Raw genomic sequence first — 16,025 nt, forward strand, 5'->3', positions numbered from 1 at the left:
GGATGCATTAATTCTTAAGCCAGAGTGTTCCTGTTCCATTTAATAAAACATGTCACTCTTCCTAAGTGGATACATCCCCTTAAAATGATCTATTATACTAATCATCTTATTAACAGGGCCATTTTTAAAGGCATTGTGCTGTTTTCATTTTATACTTCTAAATGAACATTTACATTACAAAGCATTCTTTGAGTGTGCTGTTTGTGCTATGAAAGCTCGCCATTTTATTAGAGATCAGTAACAATATTTCTTCATTTCCCTCTGCTATTCGGGACTGTAATTTGACATAATAAAACAATTGCACTGGGCTTTGGGTAGGAATCGTCTATGAGAGTTAGACTTAAACTCTTATAGAAGAGTAGACTAATGCTTGTTATGTGCCTTTTGTATATAAAACTAGGGCAGTGTCTTACAGAACGTTATCACTGTGTCTCAGATCTGACTTGCCAGCACGTAGGAAGTTTGTTTTGGTTTCAAAATGTACTTTACCCCATGGTGGCTGGCAGGGTACAATACTATTGACATCACTGTTTCAAATAGAAAATTAACAAGTAGCTACTGTTGTGATTGCAGATTGCCTCTCCAGTCCCTGTGAAAATGCTTTTTCTTTTGAACAGCAACACTTCTCAGCCCCTTGGTACCATTAAATCAGCCAATGGGGGCTGCCAGAATAGGGATGAACACCAACAAAAGGCTGAAGAGTACAAAAACGGTTAATATGCAAAAATCTTTAATCAGCTTCCAAATAGATGTGAAAGATAAATAATTTAAAAAAATTTCTCTTCTCCTCAGAGCTAAGCTTTGACAGTAGGTCAGGTTCAAAGCCTGATCTCTCCAGAGAGGAGTATCCTTTCTGTCCACCCAAACCCCTGGAGAGTTGCCAAAGGAAAATAAGCTATTTTGTATTTAGAACAAATTGCCACTGTTTTCTCCAGTGATGTAGCCCTATTTCCCAGACTTCGAAACTTGGAACACAGAAAGTTCTTGTGTGACCAAAGAAGAAATATGGTGAATGAATGATCAAGTGTTTTTGTTTTTGTTTTTGTTTTTTTACACCAAATCCTCATAAACAGAGGACGAGATGTATGCATGGAAGCTAAATTTAGCTCAGAATGGATGTCAAGTGAGCAATTTCTGGTAAATCACTTTGGAGATTGGGTTCCTTGTGGGAGTTTCAGTGAAGAATATATGCCTCGAACCAGATTTTAATTATTTTTTCAAATGAGGCTGTCAGAAGTCAAGTCTTCCTTGGAGATGAATGCATGACAGTGAAAAAAAAAATGTTTATGTGTTCTGCACTATAGGCTTCATCTGATCAGCAGTCCTGGGATCTTGTGAAACTATGTAAACACTAATTTCTCGTGTTATTAGATGGGATAAAAACTGTTTTGTTATTTCTCCCTTTCATTGTGAAGTACCTCTTTTTTACACTTTTTCCTGTCATACCTGGGTTTTCTTAGCTGTTTCTTTTCTGTTTTTCTCCTCTGTTATTCCTACAATTATTATTATCACTATGTCTTGAACAACAGCTAGAACAGAGGTCAAACTTAGTCAGATTTTCTACTTCCTAGGAGGCCTCTTAATAAGGTCAGAAAGTCAAAATTGGTGACAAAAAAATTGGATTAAAAAAATTTTTTTTGAATTTCATTTGACATTGTTGTCCTAGTCCCCCACTACTGTAAATCCTTTGATAAGTCACAGTCTTACAATGGCTGCAATTTGTAACCCTGTGCTTCACTATAAAAAGAGATATTGACTGTAATCAAGAGTTAAGTTGGAGATTGTTGGTTACTCTACATGTAGTGGTCTTTCTTGGTGACCTCAGCTGCACACAAAAAAAAAAACAGTGTAGAGTTCTGTCATCCATAAGCAGATCTCTTATGAATGTTGGCTTGATATCTGATGATACTGTTTAGAGGCCCCAGTTTTGTTACCTCAACTTTGGTGAGTTAGAGAACCCCAGATAGATCCACTCGAAATGATGTTACATTCCCCCTCCCCACTGCAGGCCAGTAAATCTGTTTGGTATTAGAAGAACTGAAATGACTAAAAGTATCGATTAAGTCTTATGTAGAAGATAATTAAAAGATGGTGTGATTAGTGTGCAAATCAAGTATTATCTTGGCAAGGAAGGGATATGGCAAGGAAGGCCTCATGGAAGAAACAGTTGTTTGGCTGTGGGCTGACAAATGAGTTAGAGGCCCACTGAGTGAACCAGTGGAAAGAAAGGCATTCCAGGTAGAGAAATCAGTAATTATAAAAGCACATTTGGTTTGTGGAAGAGGTTTTCAAGAAGTAGTGGGAAGTGGGGGCTGGAAAGGTGGTAGGCAGAAAGCTAAATTATAGCATTTTCAAACAGATAGACATTACTACTGGCATCTTTTAAAGGCCTTTACAACATCTAGTTCAGTGACATAATAGGGCGGAGCTCATTGTTTACTTTTGATCATTGTTTATTGCCTGAATGACACTTCATCCTCTTCATATCTCTGAGATAAAAAGACTAAATAAAATAGCATCCTACATGAAATCTGTATAGTTCTATAAAGAATATGTCACTGTTTTGTTGTCATCATTTTATTGAATACTCACCTCTCTCCCTCATCTCTCCACCTCCCCTCTACCCTTCTCCTCCTCTTCTCTAAACCTTTGAGAGACATAATCCCCAGCCATGATTCAGAAATCCAAAGCTCTGTCGGTGATCTACAGTAATATGCTCTAGTAGTTTGAATATAGATTCTTGGAGATCCTGGGATGTGGTGTGAAATAATGTGAGATTTATTGAAAGTCATTTTTTTATCCTAAAAGTATTGTTTGCATTATCTGTCCTTTTTTTATATATAAGATAGTGTGTGGGGGGTTTTTCCGATCTTTGAGGAAAATTACGACTTCTGGAAGGCACAGTATGTTTAACCTTCTGGCTTTAAATGCTCTCTGGCTCCCTACCTAAGAACTACTTAGATTTTATTAGGAGAAAGTGATTTTAAAAAGCCTTCCAAGAGTGAGTAACATATATCTCACCTTACAGATTTTGTTATTTGTATATAAATAAGCCCTTTAGTGCTGAGGTGGACAAGTGACAGTGAAATAATTTATATTATATAGTATATATAATTTATATAATTCACAACTTAATTATAACATTTGTTGATATTCCTATCTGGTTATTTTACCAGTTGAATTAAGAGGAATATTACTGAAAGCAGCTTTTCTTTCAAAACTAAGAAGAGGGTCTCAGCTATTCTCCTGAGTCTGTATTTTGTTGTCATCAAGCCTCATGACACCACAATCAGGTCTGACAGTAGGGAAATGCCATTTACCAGGCTACTACCTATGAGTTAATAGTCTGTTAATTTTTCGTGAAGTAGATTTAATATGTAAGTTGTAAATGAAACATAATTATCATATGCCATTTTATAGGAATCACTGTCTAAGCTTTCTTATTTCTCAAACAAAATAAGCTGAACAGAATATGATCATATTTGTTTTTATAAATAAAATTTATGAGCAGCGTGAGTGTGCTTGATATCTGGATCCATTTTTAATGTCATTTTTCATAAAGGGAGGCAGGCTTTTTTTTTTTAATTTAGGGATTTTTCAAAAGGTTCTGAACACATTAAATTTTAGAGAAACGTTGGAATATGAAATATGTAGGATAAGCAATTAGCTGCTGTCATGTGCAAAAGTGTTGTGTAGGAAACTGGGAAACCTGGCCGCAAGCCACTGCAGCTTTGAAGAATGTGGCTCGAGGCAAGACTCGCAGCCCATTGCATAACATTCAGCAGAGAGGAAAATACAGGCACTGTCCCTATCACTTGACTTGTTTTCCATTTTTATTTAGTTACTTGGCAAAGTCTTGGTATCCTGTAGTGGAGGAATGAAAGACAAGCAAGTTCCAATGAAAGACCATGCCTTCAAGGGCATCAGCCAATGGACAGTTTGTGAGGCCAGGCAGGCGCGTTAAATTTCTTATTGTTGTTGGGCAGAGGGATTAGGGTTTCGAGAAAGGACTTGAAAAACATCATCGTGTAATACTTGCAATTTTTTTCGGAAAAGGAATTCTGTCCTCTCTTCTTCAACACTGTGTGCTTCTTGTGGTTGATATACCTGTGTTTTAAAATATCATGGCTACCAAGAGGGGACATTTTATAGCAAAATCATTTCCCCTCATGTTCTGTGATATTTCAGTTTGGCAGTAGAGTTTATGAGGTTTGAAATCAAAAGCAGCATTGGTTCCTTCAGGGAAAAATGATCCCAATCTACCAAAATAAAAGCCAAACAGACTCTAATTGTTCTTTTTCTCACAAGGGGCTTGCCCTTTTTGAAGGTGTGGGTATTTTAATAGGACCTTCTCTCTAACAGAGTTAGTCACTGGGAATTACCTCTTCCCCTGGGTAAACCCCACTTTTTAAATCTCATTTTAAAACAGACCTCAAAAATATCTTTGAAAATAAAAGTACTTTGGTATCTCTCCATTCTCTTGCCCCCTCCGTCTCAGAGAGAAAACTTCAGTTTTCCCACAGAGCACCTCCTGCTGCAGTGTCTAATTCTAACTTTTCTTTGCAGTCATGCTAAATTAGGAAAGAGTTTTTAGTTTTATTGTTTTTATTGTGCTATCCGTGTGTTGTGAAAAGTTTAGTAAATGCTAACTAGGGGGATAATTTTTTTTTTTCTCATTTTCAATTGACTCTAGGTCCATAAATTTTACAGTGTTAATTTTTTCTGTTGGTTGTCAGTCTGATATTCATCAGAATAGTCTGCACAGCAGCTTTAACTTTCCCCAGACTTATTACCCTGTGTTGATTAAAGTGCAGGATGGTGGCTTTTATGAATCTTTGTTCTCTCTTGCCAGCTCTTCCGAAACTCCTTGGAGACATAAAGACATGAAACTTTTTGCTCAGTGCCTAAGGATTTTCAAATCATACCAAGCTTTTTTTCTTCTCTGTCTCTTGTCCTCTTTTCTTCCACCAGTGTCTTAGAGCCCATGATTTGTCAACCACACACAGGAGGCTCCTGTGCCACCAGTCACATGAGAATGAAGGCAAGAAAAGAAAGGACCAGATGGCATCAGAAGATATGCCTTCTTTGGTCGTTGGTGGTTAAGCTTGCAATCTGGTTACCATCAGGGAGACTATGGGGGAAAGGGTGCAGAGCAGCACAGCACCACTGTAAGGGAAGAAGAATTTTGCCATACAGGTTACAGTCACAAGGTGTATCCATTGCTCTGGGGAGGGTGCATTTACCCAAAAGTGTGGCATATAAGCACATGTGGAAAACCATGTGCACTGTTTGGGTGGCAACTTTGAAAAGTATGGCTCCCTCCCCCTTGTTTAACTGCTGTCCTTTAACTGCTGATAACCCTTTTGCTATTCTACTCACCAAATCCCTAATTCAGTTGCAATTACAAAAACTATAAGAAATAGCATTTGGCTTCCATAAATAACACTTTTTCCCAAAGGAGAGAAGAGGACATCACTCACCACTCATTCTTCATACTAGTATCTGTTTTGGAGGACTGAATTTACAAAACATAGAAAATGGCATCATTGGTCTTTGTGAGACTTGATATCTCAGGGTGTTTTATTGGTATAAGTTGTATCTTGGAGCACACTAATAATTACTCGATGAAGAAATGTTCAGTAGTGGCTAATAAAAAAAAATATTTTAGAGGACAGTCGGCCTTCCCTATTTATTTAGGTATTACTTACACCACGACTCCCTTGGCCTGGGCAGTTCCTGATTTGCCAGTGCTACTGCAGATCACCAGACTGCTGAACTTGGCTATTATTTCCTTATAGAATTCCAACTCAGTTGTTTTCCCTTGAATGGAAAAAACAAAACAAAACAAAACAAAAACTAAAGTATTTTTAACTCTAGGTTTAAAATTGGTCCCAATATATGAACTTGAGTCCTTTTCTTTTAATTACCTTGAAAATCTTTGCTTTTTCATAAATTCAGTATCCCTGAAGTCCAGAGTCAAGTTTCAGCTTTTTCTGACTGCCTCCTCCAATTACAATCTCTCCTTTTATTCAGATGCTGTTGCCCTTGATATCTGTATGACTACATTTCATTATAAACCAAATGAAACCCAACAACATGTTTTGTTCTGTAGTCTAGACTATAAACTCAAAGTTTACATTTCTTTTTTTAATTCTCTCAAGCAAAGTGTCTGGAACGTTGCTAGTATACAGAAGTCATGTGATAAATATAAAATCAAATGATTAAAAAAGAGAAAACATGGGCATTTTAATATAATGTTAGTTGAATGCTGCCTGGATTTTAATATGATTTTAACTTAGTTCTTACAAAACAGAAAATTGACCCACTCATTTTTTTCTTGACGTAAGGAATCATTCTGAAGTTTCTTAAACTAAAGATATTTCCTATATATACACTGATGTCTCAATTTCTTGTTTAATTTAAACAGATTGACAAGTTATTCTTATGGCAACATGTATGTCAACTTTAGTTGCTGTGTTAACTGTTTTAGATGACTAAATTCAGAGCCCCCGTGGGAACATCTATAGTTATTAGCAAGAGAACCCACCAGTCTCTCTCTCAATACCCTCCGGTCATATCACATGATGTAGTTGTTAGGCATATACTGTAACAATTCTAATGAAGAGTTTAAAGGCACTTTTTATTGTGGATTTGGTTTTTTGTTTGTTTGTTTTAGTCTGCTCAGCAAGAATTCTCTGTGATCATGTGAGACTCCTCACCTAAGAGGTTTTCCACTTAAAAATGAAAATTTTGCTAAAGGGTCTATGATTTTAGGTAGCATAGCAAGGGAGGAGAGTGACTTTTTAATTTTTAAATCACATTAAGAGGAATCCATTGATGTACTTTTAATTTAGGAGAAACTTAAAAATTCCTTTATCCATATGTCAGGATTCAGCCTGGAGCTAATTCATAGATTTGAGTTATTGAACTCAATAGAGATTTTGAATGGAAATACTAACAGACCTTTAAGTTATAGCTGGGCTAGTTGGTACTGGAAGAATCCTGACAATTCATCAGCCAAATCTCTGACCTCACTACTTTTAACTATCCTTGCTTGCCTACCCTGCTTCCAAATTGCTAGCATTTGAGAATTTCACTTGACATTATTTCTTGTATATTAAGACAGAGAAAGCAAAGTTTGGCACGTGAACTAATAAAACCATTTTGGTCCTCTTTACTGAGAAAATGGAGGATGTATTTTCTTGGTATAGTTGAGACAGTTGCTAAATGTTCAGTTAACAGTTCTTTAAAGAGTAGGGGTAAACCATGGACACATTTGTGGATTTTTTAAAGATATATTATTAACTGTGTTGCTTTATACGAAGCACAGAACCAAAGATGTGGACGAGTGTCATTTTAGAGTGGAATTATGTACCCAGAACTCTTATCATGGTGATCATAATTCCTTTAGGGTACAGGAAAGGTAAATTCATAAGGCTCTCTGCTAGGATTTCCAGGAGAAATTTTCTCCAACTTGCCCACAGGATGAGTAGATTAAAGAATGTAATGAGTTTTTACACTTGGCTTTTTCCTATATGTAAAAAATGGACGTGGGTAGTAAGAGAGAAGAGGAGGGAGACACACAAATAAAATTAAAAGCTAATGAGCTGGTAGACTTAACTATTAGGAGGCAGGGGACTGTTTTACGAGTTGTGGTTTCAGTGGCTAGAATTGACCACAGAAACATATATTTTGCCTGATTCTATCCTAGCTGGTAACAGAATTTTTCTGTTTCTATTGCGTCAGATCATACAAAGTTGCCATTTTTATAAGTAAAGAATGGTTGAATATCAGAAATTTCATGATTCAGCCTGATGCATAATCATGTGTAACACTGCAGGATGGCTGTTATGTGTGCATGCGTGCATGTGTGCATGTGTGTAAAAGGTGGAAGGGAGGAAATGGACATTTGTAAGCATTTTGTATCCCTTGGGACACCCCAGCTTAAAACTCCTACTGTAGACTATAGTTTTAGGTATTCAAAATCAAATACAATTGCCCTAGTGTGCTTTCCTATTTCCACATTAATACAGTTGACATATTTATGAGATAGGTTAAAATTAAATCACCTCTGACAGAGATTACCGTTAGGGATAATTATCTGAAGTGACCTGGTATCTATAGAGTACAACAGAAATGGCAGAGACTGCAAATCAGTAGGCATGACTGCACTTGCAGATACTTTGAAATGGAAGAATTAGGGGTGTAACATGGTTATAGACTAAATAATGTGCAAATAATTATTTGTCTTAAAATGGGTTTTAGGATGTTTCTAGTGGAATATTCAGGCTGTGCTGACTTTTTTATCTTAGACGAGCTCATCTGCGCCTGTGTTTAGAACGCTTAAAAGTTCTGATTCCACTAGGACCAGACTGCACCAGGCACACAACACTTGGTTTGCTCAACAAAGCCAAAGCACACATCAAGGTGAGAATTTTTACTTTTCATATTTGCACATGATTCTCTCGGTCCTGGCTTCATTAGAAGCAGTGATTCTTATTCATATACATCAACTAGCTCACTGTGCCCTCCTTAATAACTGATGCAAGAGAAATATTTTGAAAACTTATCAGCTCATCTGATGGGAACATAACCTGATTAAACTAATTTTTTTTTCTTTTTTTTTTGACAACATGGCCATTTGAATTGCTGGGAGTACTAGGAAAATAACAATTACTCTGCAGATACCCAGAAAGAAGCCAGTTGTGCCCTCTGGTGGAGATGACTTCATTTGGCTGTGTGTCCCTCAGTATTTTTCCATCAAACTACACTACAGAGCAAGTTTCTCTTTGTGGAGATAACTTTATAGACTTTGAGAATTCCATACTGTTCTACTAATGTAGCATTCATTACACACACACACACACACACACACACACACACAGTGAAGAACTATTTTTGATGTTTAAAAGTACATATTTATGTTTTTATATGCACACACACATAAATTACCTGTATATTCGTTCATGTCTGTCAAAGAAGAAATCTTTTGAGATGTTAGGTACAAATCAGTTTTACTCTTTGTACTGGACTACACGCACACTTAAATATCATTTTATCCTTTTAGAAACTTGAAGAGGCTGAAAGGAAGAGCCAGCATCAGCTAGAGAACTTGGAACGAGAACAGAGATTTTTGAAGCGGCGACTGGAACAGCTGCAGGGTCCTCAGGAGATGGAACGAATACGAATGGACAGCATTGGATCAACTATTTCTTCAGATCGTTCTGATTCAGAGCGAGGTAGGCAGTGTGCTTCTTCCCTAATGAAATACTGAGCATCCTGTATCTGGATTTGGGGAAGATAGGTTCAGAGGCACTGCTTTCTTCTTTCTGGCCAACACTTAACATCCTAGATTTCATGCAATTACATTGTCTAGTAATGCCTGTATGATCTATAGAACCTTTTTTTCTTGATTATATAGGTATGTTTAATATTCTACTTTGAAATGATTTCAGCGTTAAAAGTTGTAAGTATTCTGTAGAAAATTTTAAGTTCTCATATACTCTTCACCCGGGTTCCCCTAATGTAAACATCTTGTATAACCATGATACAGTTATCAAAATTAACATTCATGCAATACTATTAATCTGTAGACTCTATTCAGATTTTACCACTTTTCCTACTCATGTCCTTTGTCTGATATAGGATCCAGTGTAGGATTTCACATTGCATTAGTTAGTTCCTCAGTCTTTCTTTCATGACCATGACACTTTTGAAGAACATCATTTTATCCTTCCATTTGGGTTTGTCCGATGGTTTCTTCCTAGATTGAGGTAATACATTTGGGGGAAGAAATATCACAAAAGTGATGTTGTGCTCTTCTCAATTTATTATATCAAGAAGATACATGATGTTGATGTGGTTTATTACTGCTGACGTTAATTTTTATACCTATATTTTAGAGTACCACAACCCTTCATTTCTCTTTCCATCCATTCCAGAACATTTGTCTTTGGCAGAATTTAAGAACAAAAATCCACCAAAAAGAAATCGTTTGAATTTTACTGATCTATTCGGCTGTAGCTTCCACTACATCAGGCCTCACACCACAACAAAAGATTCCAGAGGTACTCTGGTGATTTTAAGTTTTACATTTGGGAAAACAAAGCTCATAAGATCTCAGAGATTCTAAAACAAACAAAAAAAAATATTCGTAAAATTTCTTTTGACTTTTTATTATGGAAATTTCAAACATGCACAGAAGTAGAGAACCGTGCACCCTCGGGCACCCACACCCATCTCCCGGTCTGAACCGTCGGTGCTCTGTTGTTCTTGTTTCGCCCCCGCCACCTTCATTCTTACCATTTTTGGGGGAGAATGTTTTAAATCAACTCCTAGATAACAGGATCATGGTATCCCTAAATACTTCAGTATGTATCGTTAAGAAATAGGGTTTTTAAAAACATAATCATACTATTATAATATCCTACAAAATTAATAAAATCAGCTCTCATTTAATGTTATCTAATACTGCTTCTGATCTTCTCAAAAATGGCATTTTACCATTGGTATGTTTGAATTAGAATCCAAAGCCCACATTACATTTGTTGTGCCTTTTAAAATACTTTTAATCTATAATATTTTCTCTTCCCACGTTTTTTTTCAATGCCATTTATTTGTTGTAGAAACTAGGAAACCGTGTCATTTTTCTTATAGAATTTCCCACATTTTAGATTTGGCTGTTTGAATCCTCATGGAGTCATTTAACATGTTTTTCTGTCTCTCATATTTCCTGTAAACTGGTTGGTAGATCTAGTGACTTTATTAAATTTGGGTTCTTTTTTGAGGCAAGAATATTTCAGAGGTGGTGCTATGTACTTCCTGTTGTCCCACTCTAGTGAAAACATTTGTTAATAGGTTCATCTCTTGATACATTTATGCAGATGTATCAACCTTTCACTTAATAGTTTTAGAGATCATTGACGATTGTTGCCCTGATCATTATTTCATTAGGTGTCACAAAATAGTGATTTTTCTAATTCTGTTATTCTTCTTACATTTGTTAACTTTTTCTTCTGTAAAGAACAGTGTTTCCTCAAGTTTTAAGTTACTCTGAAATAAAGTCCATACAAGGAAGATGGGGTAAATGCTTGGTTTTGCTTTGTTTTTGCTTTGTCAGTTTTCTGAACAATAAATTGGTACCTTAGCAACCTCCAGAGGTGACAGGACTTTTTGTTTTGCTATTTGTTTTTGATCATCTTATGAACTCTTTTCATCTTTTGAATGTATTCCAATCCATTCTAATCATTCTTTTTCTTTTTAATACTCAAATTTCCTGTATTCTGTAGGAGTCTTTCAAATTGGTTTTAGATTCCTTTTAACATAATACTAAGAGTCCTTGGGTTTGTTTTTGTTGTTGTTTTGCTTATATAAAAGTTAATTTTTAAGTGGCACTCAGTTTTGAAGAACAAAAGTTTATCAAGGGCAAGAGCAATGAACCTCTAGGACATGATAGATTTGTGACCTTGAGGTATAGCAGAAATATCCCTGAATTAGGAGGCAGACCTTGATCTTGGTCTTCTACTTCTTACCAGCTGTGTGACCTTGTCAAGCTTTAATTGCTCTTCCTACTGTTTTCTCCTAGTACCTACCAACCTCCCAATTTTAGAGTGTATCTTCATCATTGTAGTTCTTATTTTTTTTAAGTACTCCCAGTGTGTTAGTATGTTCTTATTCTTATTTGGCAGCCCTCTTTCCCAGTAACTTCTGCTAATATCTCTAGTCCATTTGGCTAGAGCAGTCTCTCATTTTACTTTGTTTTGATTGAGTTCAGCATGCTATATTAGAAAGGGTGTCTTGATTTTATTTCCCAATATAGGTTAGATGAGTGTTCTGTGATACTGGGAAACACTAAATAGCCTGTGAAGCATTATGGGTATGAAACAAATAGTTATGAATTCATAGGATTATTTGTACAGCTTGTTTGGACAGCTGCCTGCATTTTAAAAACAGATCTCTAAAACTTTTTGAAGCAACAAGCCCTTTTGAAAATTACTCTTTGAAATAACTTACTGTCTTCTTGAGCTCAGCAAGAATCCAGTTTTCCTAAAGCAGTTGCAATCAGTGTGAACCCTTAAAGTCAGTGCCAAATATGAAACATCAGGCTTTGAGTTTGTTTTAAAAGACTTGGAGAACCTTGAGTGCATTTTGTTATGGGAGAAAACAATTTTGCAACTGCCTTTTATTTTTTTAAATGTGTATTGCTTTTCATTTATTATTGGTGATTGTATATGTAGTATTTAACAATTAAGATATCTATCGATAGCCTGGTCATATGTATTTGTTTTTTTTTATCATGCTTGATTTTTGAAGTAAAGTTAAATACCACCATTGAAATGCCTTTACTATAATCTTTATTATAGCTCTTACTATAATCCAGAGACTTTAAGCATCAGGCCTTCATTTCAAGCTACATTTGATGCTAGAAAATTAAATTGAAGACAAATCCCATATGACGAATCCTAGAAGTTGGTAGAACTGTCTACAGAATGATACCGCCAAAGGCGTAGATGGATAAATTTTCTAGTTTGCCTATATTGTTTATGCTTTTTTCCCCTTTTAAGGCAACTCTGATTAATAAACAGCACTGAGAATTAGTTTCTAGTTTAATGCAAAACAGATGTTGTTAAACCACTTGGGGTTGAGATCTTTTAATATTAAGCACTAATTCTCAAATAGGCCCAGTGCTTTTGGTGGGAGGTCCAGACAGACTGGCGTCAAAGGCTTTAGTAAACTTGCTGCCTAAATCGAGACCACCATTGTATACCAGACATTTTCTTTTGCAAATATATCCTTGTCTCTTCACCTTCAGTTCCTTTTGTTCTCCAGACATCACTGATAATAAGCTTGTTTGATAATTTTTTATACTATAAAAAGTAATCATTTTTCCTCATGCCCTGTTAGTTTTTGAAAAGTGCATGTATACTAGATAGATTATTAACATTATTCCTTTTTTCCCTTTGGCAGAGGAGATTGAAGTGGATGTTGAAAGCACAGAGTTCTCCCATGGAGAAGTGGACAATATCAGTACCACCAGCATCAGTGACATTGATGACCACAGCAGCCTGCAGAGTATTGGGAGTGACGAGGGTTACTCCAGTGCCAGTGTCAAACTTTCGTTCACTTCCTAGAACCCAGCATGACCTAACAGTGCAGGGCAAAATATTTACTGGGCCAATTCAATCCAAACAATCTCTTAAATTGGATTCATGATGCAGTCTCCTCTTTAAAACTAAATAAAACTATACTTGAACAAAAGGGTCAGAAGACCTCTATTTAAGCAAATACTTAGCAAAAAGTGGGGCAGAGCCTCCCCAGCAGAACAAATATTCATAATACTCATTTTTGAAAATCACAGTTTCTAATGGCAGCAGAAAATGTGTGAAAATTTTCTTGATTTAGTTGATTTGAGAGGACATTGGAAATTCCATCCTCTTTTTTTTCGTTTCTAGTTTGCTCATACTACATTGAGTAGACACATTTCAGGATGGGATTATGAACCCTTCCTGAGCTTTATGGTCCTAAAAACAAAATCAAATCTATAGTAATGGCAAGACAAGATAATCAGGCAGTAATCTTGAATAGCTAAAGAGCTATTAAAACAGCCTCAGACAGCTTATCATGAAGCCTGTGGATGATCAATTCCTTAGTTTAAAAAAACGTTCTTTTTGTATTCTGCAAAAGGAGAGACTCCCATGAAGCCTTTTGAAAGGGATCATCATGCAGCTCAGCTTTCTGTTGGATTCCATGCTAAGCAAGCTAACCCTATATCCTGTATTGTTAGCACTAGGACACCCAACCGCCAGCTCTACAGTTAGCCGGCCCTTCGGCAGCATGGGGGCAGTCTGCATGACAGCCTCTACCACACAGGGCCTGAGTTCAGATTGAGGGGCCAGAAGGTAAAAGCTCCACATGCCTCTGTGTCTGTGTAGGCCAGATGGTTGTGCACGCAGATTAGCAGGCCGAGGTCTGAGCAACGGCAGGATTTTTATTTCAGATTTTGATAACTGTTTGTATGTGTTGAAAACCAAAATGACATCTTTTTAAAGCTTGTCCATAAAAAACATAGATGTCTTTTATAGTGGAAAAACACATGGGAAAAAATCATCTATTTTGATGCAGCATTTGATAATGATAAAACACCTCACACCTCACTCCTTATAGTGCACAAAATGAATGAGGTCTGGGCTAGGTAGAACAAAGGTCAATGCTGTTTTTGTTTTCTTTTAGAATCATTACCTTTTATCAGCTTCTAACTATCTGATATCTATAGCAGACACTATCATAGTTAACATAGTTAAGTTCCACACGTCTCATTTTAATGTAAAAATTTGCTTCTGTTTTCCTACAGGCAGTCTCTCTCCTCCCTTAAAATCCCACTGTGCAGGTGCTGTTGTTGCTCTTACCAATATTTTCAGAAATGTTATTTTAAGTGAAATTCCTAGCCTGCACTTTGATGTCATGTGTTCTCTTTGTCTTTCAAACTCTCCTTTCTCCCCTAGCCCTCTCCCTTATCCCAGGAAACCTTCATGGAGACCTTACCCTTGGCTTTTTGAACTTGTATACTTTAAATAAGTTAACTACCCTTAATTACTTAAAAAAAAAAAAAAAAAAAAGCTTTATGAGTTTCATAACTTATTGCTGATTTTAATGGGTTGTTAATTTCAGTCCTGTAGTTTTGTTTAGATAGGGCTGGGCAAGGAAAAAGAAAATAAAGACAACCATATTTAGCAGTGCAGTTGAGTTGTGTGTGTAATGTTAGACTATCCTTTGTAAGTAGCACTTTAACAGCTTTCACTGCTTCTGTATACAGAGTGTACCATCTTGGTCGTACACAAGGCCTCAGCGTATATTTACTTGTTCTTGTGCTCTTCCTGTGCCTCCAAAAATATTTTATTCTCGATTGTGCTATGTTTGAGTGGAAGAAATTCTTTGAGGTAGATGTGTGAAAAACTGCATGCGTTTAGGAGCCCATTATTAAAACTTGCTTACTTCAGGTGCTGGGGACTTAATGAAAAACATGATACACAAATTAATTTCTGTGGCCCCAGTAAATTATTCCTGGTTTCATTTAAAATTAATTCCTGGCTGGGTTAAAATATTTCTATATTTGCTTACTTTTGATTTTCCCAAGTGAGACAGTTTGAAGACTCTACTGCCATGGAAAGTGAATGGAAGCCAGTGGTTGAACTTCCATTTTGTTATTCCCGTGGCATTCACTTGCATCGCTTGCCTAGGGCTGGAATTTGGGACTTCATTCAGGTGAATCTGAGGTGCTGCCATTTTGTTGTATATGTATAGGATGGTGGAATGAGAAGCCTTTGTCACCTTTGTCACAAACCTAGAGTACCTATTTCAACTGCCCCCTAAATTACTCCTTCTCCAGGTTTGTTTTCCTTGGGGGAGGGAGGTGGATTGTATGATGAGTAAGAAGTATTAATTTTTTAAGAGACAGATCGACTTTGAAGATACAAAAGTTAATTGCAAGAAATAAAAATTGTGAATGAAGAATACCCGAGTGCTTATTGTACCCCTCTTCTCTAGGAAAAAAACATAAATGAGCATCCACATCTTGAGAGACAACTGTCACATAAAGTCTTTGTTGATACTACTTCTGAAGTCCAGAATTAATTTGAATCATTGCCATTTCCTGTTCTATAATTTAAACAGGTGTCTTCTTGACTGATAACTCCACATAACCTAATTGCAGGTGCTTTAATGTATGCAATAATCTCAACTATTTCAGGAAGAACACAAGGCTATTTTTCATTATCTGTTCTCCAAATAACTTTAGGGAATCCCTTTGGCTACACATACATCATTGAAAACAAGTCTGGAAGTTCCTATTTAGTCCCCACTAAAATACCTGAGTGATATTAATAGGTACAGGTAAATCTTATTTCAGTGCATATTACTAAAGAAGATTCTGAAGTTGTTACTCTAGTTTCTGATTAGAATAGGTATGAAAAATCGAGTAGAAATGCCTTTTCTAGTCCCCATAACAGTGAGTTTTTAGCGTTATGAAG

The 16,025-nt window shown here is 36.3% G+C and overlaps 1 protein-coding gene across 2 annotated transcripts in view; it reads left to right on the plus strand.

Annotated features, from left to right (window-relative positions):
* MXI1 (MAX interactor 1, dimerization protein) overlaps window positions 1-15,510 on the plus strand; it is a 71,058-nt gene extending 55,548 nt beyond the window's left edge. For both annotated transcript variants that reach the window (XM_016145704.2, XM_016145706.2), the window contains exons 4-6: window positions 8,313-8,427; window positions 9,068-9,239; window positions 12,967-15,510. In XM_016145704.2, the coding sequence (XP_016001190.1) occupies window positions 8,313-8,427; window positions 9,068-9,239; window positions 12,967-13,130 (451 nt within the window). In that variant the 3' untranslated portion in view covers window positions 13,131-15,510. The remainder of the gene's footprint in view (window positions 1-8,312; window positions 8,428-9,067; window positions 9,240-12,966) is intronic.
* The last annotated feature ends 515 nt before the right edge of the window (window positions 15,511-16,025 follow it).

The sequence above is a fragment of the Rousettus aegyptiacus genome, unplaced genomic scaffold, assembly GCF_014176215.1.
Source record: "Rousettus aegyptiacus isolate mRouAeg1 unplaced genomic scaffold, mRouAeg1.p scaffold_m13_p_6, whole genome shotgun sequence".
Lineage (NCBI taxonomy): Eukaryota > Metazoa > Chordata > Mammalia > Chiroptera > Pteropodidae > Rousettus > Rousettus aegyptiacus.